Source organism: Watersipora subatra, chromosome 5 (genome assembly GCF_963576615.1).
Source record: "Watersipora subatra chromosome 5, tzWatSuba1.1, whole genome shotgun sequence".
Taxonomy (NCBI): Eukaryota; Metazoa; Bryozoa; class Gymnolaemata; order Cheilostomatida; family Watersiporidae; genus Watersipora; species Watersipora subatra.
The window spans coordinates 18,905,635-18,915,859 of record NC_088712.1 but is presented as its reverse complement, the minus strand read 5'-3'; the positions used below and the strand labels follow the sequence as shown (position 1 = coordinate 18,915,859).

General features: G+C 35.8%; 1 protein-coding gene across 1 annotated transcript; it reads left to right on the top strand.

The window, feature by feature from the left end:
* The first annotated feature begins 447 nt into the window (after positions 1 to 447).
* LOC137397168 (toll-like receptor 13) lies at positions 448 to 8,466 on the top strand. Its single transcript, XM_068083458.1, has 4 exons — positions 448 to 2,763; positions 3,965 to 4,124; positions 5,613 to 5,743; positions 8,308 to 8,466. The coding sequence occupies exons 1-4, from the start codon at positions 448 to 450 to the stop codon at positions 8,464 to 8,466; spliced, it is 2,766 nt and encodes a 921-aa protein (XP_067939559.1).
* The last annotated feature ends 1,759 nt before the right edge of the window (positions 8,467 to 10,225 follow it).

Sequence of the window (10,225 nt, the reverse complement as noted above, 5' to 3'; positions counted from 1 at the left end):
TCTATTTTTGCATAATTTAAAAAACAACTCTGTTTAAAATGAAATTATTGCCAATAATGTAGTAGGTATAGAGTGAAACAGCTTTTACAGTCGTATCTGAAATTGCTACAATCAATTACTTTTTTAAGTGATATTACAATTACTAGTAAAGGTTTACTGCTTATTTTCTTTAAGAGTGTAGGCATTCTTTATTACAAACTTATGACTGTTCATGCAGGTTTCATAGTTTTTTTTATTGTTTATGAATTGGTAAAAAACTCTACCAGATATAGAGCTACAGTTCAGTTCTCGTCAACAAACTTTTTTGTCATATCTTGTTTCTGTAGTTTTAATTAGGTCATCAGTATGATCGTCTCTTTTTTCATTAGCTTAACTGTTCAACATGGCATCGCATACTTATTTTCTTGTAGTTTCTTTTCACAAGGTTGAAGACTAACCAACTCAACTATGCAGATGTGGATTCTTAAACCAAGCCTCTGGCTGCTGTTTCTCATATTCAGATTCTCTGGCGCAGAAAATGGCCAAAAGCTTTGTGAAACTGATCAAAGATTATGTTTTACGGGTCTTTGTAAAATTGATGAATGCCAGAAATGTACTAAGGACGCATTCTGTACAACCTCAAATCCAAATAAGATTGTCCCAAAAGGACTTCAGCTAAAGACAATGTCTCTTGACATCACATACACCGGACCTGATGCTGAGCTTACGCAAAATATGATCGCATATCTTGGATATTTAAAGCATGTCACTATCAGGGGTAATATTAGGTCATTAGGTCCTTCAACATTTTTCAATCAGCCCTATATGCAACAGCTTATTATAACCGGTAGTAAGCTGAGTTCATTACCAGATCAACTCTTTAACGACAAGAACAGATTGCACCAATTGGAGCTTCCCAAAAATCATCTTACAAAGATACCATCAAACATTTTTCTACAAATACCAAACATTCAACGCCTTGATTTCTCAAAAAACCCTCTTGAAGATTGTAAAAATACAACCATTGCTCCTGAGTTTGCCAACCTGACCAAACTAAATGACGTGAGATTAGGAGGCTATGGGCAAACATGTGGAGCAGAAATATGTCAAAATCTGTCTCAGGACCACTTTCTGCCAATTCAGCATGTCAGGATGCTAGATCTCACTAGTTCTTTAGTATTTTTGGGAAACCAGAGAATATTAGAGCCATTGACCAAACTATCGAGCTTAAAAATTGGAGACGTGACTCCTTATAAAGAATGCCCAGCTAATGCGAAAGAACTGTTCGAAAACCTTCCCTCAAAGTTGAGCAAACTCATATTCCAAGATTGGGCCACTACTGACACAGTCAACAACTCTTGTTTGCTTACCAATGAAAGTCTGAGTGGACTAAAACAACTTAAGCGTTTATCAACATTTGACTGTCGGTATAGTGACAAGATTTTTGGGAATACCTTGCGTTCATCAGTTTTTCAAGGATTTCCTCGATTGAAACTGATATACTTGAATTGGTGTGGCTTAGCGTCAGTAGAAAGCGGTGCGTTTAATGCAGTGGATAAGGTTACCGAGATTGGACTGAGCGGGAACCTGTTAGGTGCAAGAGCGTTAAAACTTTTTACAAGCAACCAAACGTCTCCACTAAAATCCTTGAGTTTAGAAGGAGTTGGAATTGGTGCAGCTCTGTATGAAGCGTATTACCTGATTTATGCTTTCCCAGAGCTTCAGAATTTATACCTGGATGACAATTACCTAAATTATATTCCTGATTTTGGGTTTACAAGAAATCTCACAAGTCCAATAACCACTTTAACACTCAACAACAACGAGATAAAAAGCTTCTCAGCTGACGATGGTCAACAATTATGCACAGTTATGCCAAATTTGCTGCATTTTAAAGCTGAAATGAATGAGGTTACCGATATAAGTGGTCTTGTCTATTGCTCTAATTTAGAACAGCTAACACTTGCAAATAACAAAATCGGCAAAAATGAGGAGCACAACTTTGAAGCAATTGGACAACTGCACAACCTTAAACATCTTGATTTGTCGAGCAACAAAATCAAGCATATTGGGAGCGATTTGCTTGGTAATCTCAATCTATTGCAGACACTAATCTTAGCCAATAATGAAATTGCAACACTTGCAGACACGGTATTTATGACAACACCACTCCTGGCAAGTTTAGACCTCAGTGTCAACGTATTGGCAGTATTGAAACCCCTAACCTTTTCTAATGGACTTTCTAATTTAAGAAATTTGTATCTACAAGCTAACCAAATAACTACATTGTCACCAACTCTATTGAATGTCTTTGATACAAAAATCACCAATCTTAAATTTGTTGGTTTTCTTGGAAATCCTCTAAGATGCTCATGTGATGAGATTTTTTCTAACTGGGTCCGCAACTCTTCTGTCATCATTCAGGTTGCAAACCTAAACTGCAGTACACCCGAGAACTCTGAGGTAACAACTCAAGTGATTAGTTTCAAACCAAACCAATTTCTCTGCTATGTCGAAGAGCCATTGATAATATCTGGAATTGTTTTGGGATGCGTGATTTTAAGTCTAGTTATAGGAATACCTTGCTACCGATATCGTTGGTACCTTCGACACCCACAAGTTGTAACAAGAGCTGTTAAAGATCGACTTAGGGAGTTACAGTTTGAACAAAAATGTCAGTACGATGCGTTTATCTCTTATGATGCCAACGATGATTCTGACAGCAGCTGGGTTATGAGGCAGCTGATTCCTTCAATTGAAACAGTCGCAGCAGAAGGTAACCAGGTATGAAGAAATAAATTAGTTAATATCAAATACATGGTGGACTTTAAGGTTGGTTCACCCTATATCACCATATGTTGGCGTTTTCCTCTCGGCGATTATTCTTTGACTAAGCATACCGTAAACCAATGGCACCGTCAAGGCAAGGCGGATATCTTGAAAAAGATTGCAGCTGTCAAACTTGACTGATAATTTGCCGACCATCCACAACAGCCTATGCAATGTTTACCACTTTGGCGACGATGCTTGGCCATCGCTGATTGCTCTATCCATAATTTCTTCCGTGACTATCATTTTATTGCCTCTGTGACTGCATTGTATACTGCAGTGTTGTATACTATGAACTATTCGCTGATGTAAACGCAGATGGGCTTGTGATAGTGCGATCATTTTTATTACAAACAATCACCGAAGTATTGTTTAGTTAGCACTGACATATGGCAGGCAGTATAGTGTGAACTGGCCTTTATCTTAGAACGACTGCTGTTTGCTGCTCTATGAATATCTATGTGATCCCCATCAGCAGTGATCATTAAACAGTTCATTACTTTTTAAGGATGACCTTGCACAAATTTTTTGTAGATTTTATAGAGAAAGTAGCATTATTTTTCTATCATTTGCGATTGTTTTTGATTTGTGACCTGATATGAGTACCAGGATGCTGTAAAATCAAAATAATGAAACTTGATTACGGTTGAAAAGCTCTGAAAGAACATGCTGAAATGATGTCACTAGTTGAGTTGCTGCCTGTATTTTTTATTATTGATATCGGCTATTGGGATTAAGTTGCATCGTCATGTGTCTTTATTCTGTCAGTCTCTTTACAACCATAGATATAATAATTGCACTTTCATTTAATCTGAGGGTTTTAACCACAATCAAGTTTTGCCGATTTTAGTCTTAAAACATTTTGGCAGTCAGATTACCTCAAACGTCAAGAATAATCGCAAACATCAGAAAAATATCGTTACTTTTCGATAGAATTTACTAAACTTTCGTGCAAGTTCGTCTTTAAACAAAAGACAATCAGTTGTCTATTCAGTGCCATCTACTTATAGAATACATGAGTTTCACAAAACTATCAAAATAGTTTTGTGCTTTAGTTCACAAAAGTAAATATGTCACCGTAAATACTTCTTCTAAGTTTTAGAAGGTCAAGGTCACACAGTAACTAACAATGTTCCTACTGTCATTCTATTTACAGAAGTTGAAGCTGTACATTGTTGACAGAAATTCAGCAGCTGGGTCACTAAAGCACACAGAGCAGTGTAGAGCATTAGAAGCAAGCAGAAAGATAATAGTTCTACTCAGCAACTCCTATCTTGCCAACCCGAGCTGTTTGAGTGAAGCGAATCTACTTGCAAGTAATATGATTTGATATTATATCGATGCTCTGGTTGTAGAATCATTTAGAACTACTCAAAACAGTTTTTGTAAAGTACATGGTTAAGATACTTCTTGTTAAGTCTCTACAGCATTTATCTATGCAAAATCATTTATCTTTAGAAAAAAATTTGTTAGAAAGACAATGTAGAAACTCAGTTGGTCTTAGACCACCCAAATTGAAACTAGATTTACCACAAAGCTTTAGGAGACTAAAAATAATGCAAAACTCTACCAAGTAAACAGCCTCCTAACTTGAGTGGAGATGAAAACTTTGTTTTTAGTATTAGCAAAGTGTTTGCACACGAGTAAAAAACAATAAAAACTTTTCATTGAACACATTTTACTTAGAATCAGAGCAGCTTTTGCAAGCACTAGCCATGTTGCACGTTTATGATGAGCTAATTTAGTCAACCGCTGCAGGAAACTTCTGAGTTTGTAAGAGAGTATATATTGAATGATTTACAGATGCTCAGTTGTGCTGTTTAAAGCTGGTTTACTCTTAATGGCCATATGTCAGAGCTGTTCTCTCAGAGATCATCAGTCGACTAGGTACGCCAAAAATCGATAGCATCGTCAAAACAATGTAGAGATGTCAGAAGAAATTGCAGTTGTAAAACTTTCCCCATAGTTTGCCGCACATACATGACAGCCTGTGCAATATGCATCACATCGAGAATGGTGATTAGCTGTCACAAATTGCTTATATTATATTTTCTTTCATGGCAGTTGCTGTGAGACTACTATTCTGTCGGTTCTGCGAGCTCATTTTATAATGAGAATGCTCTGTCTCAGACTATTTGCTATAGTCTGAGACATAGGGATAGTGTGAACATTGTTATCTCAGATGACCACCCAAGTGTTGGGGGATTAACGCCAACACACTGCTGTCTAGCGTGTACCAACCCCAAGTCTTCGAGCTAATCTAGTGTCAACTAGTTGAAAGTCTTTGAAGTGACTTAAACTTACATGCAGTGGAGTGGTAAGGTATAAGTGAAGCCATTAAATCAAATAAGTTGTAATTACAGAAAAGGTCGCAAATACATAGATGAGAGACAAAATCAGATTAAAGCATATCATATCTCAAAATAATGGTTTTATAAGTTGAATTGTTAAACATAAAAATTTAGTTCTCACTTAGAACTACCTCACAGTGCCTGATTCAGACTAATATTTTTGGATAGATATTGCGACTGCACCGAATAATGCTCTTTTTGAGTATGCGCAAGATTTAGTTGCGTCATCTTGCGATTTCATAGCTATATGTTTGGTTCACATCAATCTCACACCTGTTTACATACAGGGGCGCAGCACCTCACACGTCATACATACGAAATTGGTCTGAGCAGGCATAAAAACTAGAAGCCATGTGTGCATAAGAGTAAGACAGTGTATAGAATGTCAAGGTTTGTAATGGTTGTAAAATAGCAATATAGATACTTATCCCTTCTAGTATGATTATGTTACAGGCTATGAGTTGGTAGACGGGGAGCATTGCTACCAGCCCAACCGTATACTTGTTATTCTGCTTGAAGAACTTAATGAGGAAGTGATTAAGGCTCCCGTGACATCAATGCTGACTCAAAATGTCATCCATGTTGTAAGTACTTGCATTTGGCAACCGTGAGTGTGCTAGTATATTCTCTTGTCAGCCATTAGTCAGTAGCTAAGGGTGTACATCTTATCTTAGCTAGTGTTTAAGAATTGTTTGAAAGGGTTCAGCTATATTTCATTAAGGCAATGCCCTTGACATAAATCAAATCAATTTTCTAAAAAGTTAATCTTTAATTATTAATACTAGGGTGGAGGCAATCCGTGCGTCTCGAGAGTTTATCATGTTCACTAACTATGTCCACAATTACCCTACAGGATGAATTTATTCACGGAGTTGAATTTCGCGAAAATTGCCTTTTTCATGCTATTCGCGGATTAATTTATTTGCGGCTGAACACTGTCACTCTCTATGAAGAGTTAATTCTATTGCGGCTAGCAATAGAGTTAATGCATGAGTTAAAAACTCCATGCATTTGTGTACATAGCTTTTTGCATTTTGTTGCAAACCATAATGACTCCATATGTATTTATTACTTTGTTAACATAGGCACCAAATTAAACCAATTAAAAACCGTTTTTCCAAAGTAATAACCTGTTGTGGTTCTATCATGCTATAGTAACATATTAATTTGCACTTAGCTATTTTATTAAGAAAATATTGTCTTTAGATGTTAGTAAACTAGCATACGAGCTCAGTCTTAGAATGCATTCAGCTCGTATGCTACGGTATGACTGTATAGCGACTAAAATCGCAAAACGAAAATTTCAAGATTCTCTGGATCAGAACTTGCAACCACTGGCTCACACGGAAGCCATATTACTTATTAAGTCCCATAGGATACCGTAGGATACCATAGATTCTTTAAGAAAATTTAATAGACACTACATCAGCTGAAATCCACATAATGGCATTGTGTGAAGCGCAATGTCATTAGAGCAACGCCATGGCGTTGCGCTAATTCCATCAGCTAATTCGAGTAAGCCACTAGCTTACCTAAATTACCTGATGGAAACCGCATTATCTGCCACTGCTTATAAACTGTTTTTATGACCATGCAATGTTGAGCATTCAGTTAGTAAATATGTAAAAGAAAACCAATTTCATCAGGTAATCTACATGTATTATTACGATCATATTATTATTTTAAGTAGATAGTAGCAGCTGTTAGCAAAGAGATATCTTACATGATGTTTGTGTTGGCAAAAATCCAAACAGTTCTTATTACAATTATGTTAGGCTGACTAGGGTAAAAGCACACAGAGAGCATCAAATAGACATTGAAAATAAAGATTACAGAGATTTTTTGTCTTTTTATTCTTGACATAAAGTTTGCTTTCAGAAAATATTACCTAGGAGTCGGTTCTGTAGCTATATTACTACATTACTTTCCATAAAACTTCTCTACTCATGTCAAAGCCTACTCACATAGGCTTATTACAGCCTATTTAAACATGTAGTAGAAACAGTAATGTCAGCATAAAGACATCAATAAATTGGCAACTTCAATAAATTTTAATATGTTATATGTTAAATGTTAATATGTTAATATGTAAATATCACATGTGTGTAATCAAATTAGAGCAAGCTTGAGGGCTGCCATTGTTTTTCAAGTTTCCTCAAATCCGAAAGTTAGCATAAAACAGCTAGAGTCATACCTCGACATATGAGTGGCCCAAAGTATGAAAAAATTGAGAGAAAGTACAAGCATGTTAATGCCTTTTTCATATATGAGAAACCTTTGAGATGCGAGCATACAAGGCGGTTCTTAATGGCCATTAAATAGCCAAGAATACAAAAGGCTGCTTTCAAAAACAGCATTGATTGATCTTTCTTGTCGCATTAGTTTGGAAAAAGTTTTAATAAGATTGACTAAACATTATAGGGAAAGCGAGGCAAAAGTGTAAAGCTGAACACAGATTATAAAATATTACAATTAGGCCAAAATTTAAATTAAGTTCAGTAAAAGATTAAGACTTATCAGTAAGTGTGTGGTTAGTGAGCTAAGTTCATTTAGGCTACATTCAAAGTTTGTGTTAAGTTACACAGCATCACAAAAGGTCTTGCGCACCAAATGCGCTGCTGTCAAGTCTCTCAATGCCGTTAGCCACTACATTTCCCAAAGTTAGGAATTCTTTACATTGCCGAACATAATAACATTACATTTTATTGCAGATCAAAACTGTTAAATCGGTAATTGTTTTGCTTTCTGAGCATAGGTGCTGAATTAAAAAATTAAAAACACATTTTTCCATCATAATATTTTGTTTTGTATTAATTTTTATTTATTTTATGTAGGAAACATTGAATTGACACACATGTAGGAGCACATTGACATACAGGCTTAGTCCCAGAAAGCATTAAGCTCAGATGTCAAGATATGATTACTTCTAAAAACACTACGATAGTTTTACATTCACAATTTTTTTTACTTTGCTAGCTTAAGTTTTCATATGAAACTTTTTTTTTAAATACCTCTTGAACGCAAGTTTTTGATGAAGCAGAATTGTACCGCGCTTAACACCTACAATTTTAATTAAAGAAACACTCAATGGAAAAACGAAAACTGTGCTGAAAGTATCATAATAAGGTAGACTACATTCTCTTTGTAGGCTGACTCTGAAACTAAGATGAACCATGTCTGGAAGAGGGTGAGAAGATTCCTGGCTAAGCCAACGTATATTTACAGGAAAAAGGGAAAAGGGCTTGATCCACCACAAAAAGCCACTGTTGATGAGGAGCTTACAGAACAATCTCCTTTGATTCAATAAATATGGTTATTCAGAGTTCTAGTAGTAACTGACAATAATCTGCAAATAGATTTCAATGAATTCCCTGTAAGTACAATGTCCTATGAGGACATAGGAGATCATGGTTCTCACCCCTTTCCCATAAGATTGAATGTTCTTGGCAGGTTTCAACAATGGTTAACCATTGCCTTCTGTTGGGTGTTTTTATTAAGACACCATCATGAGCTAGCAGGTCATTGGCTCGCAGAGGAGGGTCTCTGCTTTTTTCAGTTTTGCTTTTAGTCTTGCAGGGTTGCTAGCCACTCTCTTTATTTACACTGAATCGCAAAGTGGATAGCCGGTTTTATCACTCTCCACCCGACTTGGCTTGATAGCAATTGTCACTGCCCTATTGATCATAAGCTAGCCACCTTACCTTGGAGCCATGGCTACTGTTGACTTTGCTACTGCCCCTTAAATAAATTAATTTGCCAAAATAAATCAACAAGAACTTTCATGCATAAAATAGAAAGCAACCACTTTATTTATATTTATACTACATGTAGTTATAAGTCCCAAAAGCAAAGCCTGTTATTTTATTAGGAAAGGAATACTTAACAATGGAATCTTTAAGTTTTTTCCTCCCTTCATGTTGCTGCAATAAAGTAGTGTATGTAGTTTTTATCAAAAACTTATGTAATCTATAAATACATGTATATCTTGCAATAACAGCTGTTGTAAGGTTACTATTAATTTTTTTTCATCTCAAGGTAGTTCTTGTGCATATCTGATTTGTTCAAGCTTGAAGTCAACTTACCATTCTGTAAGCTTGCTTAACAACAAATACTTTTCCTGTCATTTATTTAATTCATTTTAATATAATGAAACAAGATTTATTTTTGAAAAGTTTTTGTTTTTTATGCAAATGGTTAAAAATTAGTCAATTTATGAAAATAATTTTGTAACTGTTCTGATTTCAGTTTCATAGTTAGCTAAACAAATCAATAAAAAACGCTGCTAATGGCAAAACTTTATTCTTATGAGATGAAATACTATACGCAGCTCTCACGCAACTAAAATAATTCAGAATTTTATTTTATACCTTACTAGAACTCTGGCAGTCTAAATTGTTGTTAAAGGTTGTCTAGCATGTCAAGCATGCCAAAAAGCACAGAAAATAAATATGCGCACATTTATTTCAAAATACTGGAATGCAGTTGATTGGTGTAGGTGTCAGGGTGTCAGCTAACCAAGCTGAATGACATTAGTTTGAGGACCATTGAAAGTGGTCTTTTATCCTTACCCTACCTTGATGGCAGATAGACAGTCAAACACCACTCTTACTATGTACAGTGAAGTTATATTTGTGGTACTGTTCCAAATTATCTTTTAGCAAATATGAAAGTTTAATGTGTGGGTGTGTGGGTGTGAGTGTGTGTGCACGCGCATGTGTGGTGCATGGGCATGTGTGTGTGTGCGTGCATGCATGCATGAGGGTGTGTGTTGTGTCTATAAGTATGTGTGCGTGTGTGCGTGTGAAAGCAATAGATTCCTATATTTTCTGGCCTTATTCCTCAAAGTTTTATACCACAAATGCGCACTGTGCTTTTGGACAAGTTACTAAAATGAATGTTTTTAAATTTTTATCTATTTTGTTACTATGAATCAGCCTCTCAATCACCTACATGTACTTGTTGGCCATTTGATTGAAATGAAAGGAATCTCGGAAATACTGCTATTTTCTAACGCTGGTCTTAAAGTCTCAGTTGTAGTGAAATCTTACTTTTGGTTTCACAGCCTT

What these genes read in the sequence shown, in the direction of transcription:
- LOC137397168 (XM_068083458.1), top strand. Translation starts at nt 448, where the DNA reads ATGCAGATGTGGATTCTTAAACCAAGCCTCTGGCTGCTGTTTCTCATA. An exon ending in TCGCAGCAGAAGGTAACCAG is followed by an intron (nt 2,764 to 3,964) that starts GTATGAAGAAAT and finishes TTCTATTTACAG; the next exon opens with AAGTTGAAGCTGTACATTGT. An exon ending in TGAAGCGAATCTACTTGCAA is followed by an intron (nt 4,125 to 5,612) that starts GTAATATGATTT and finishes ATTATGTTACAG; the next exon opens with GCTATGAGTTGGTAGACGGG.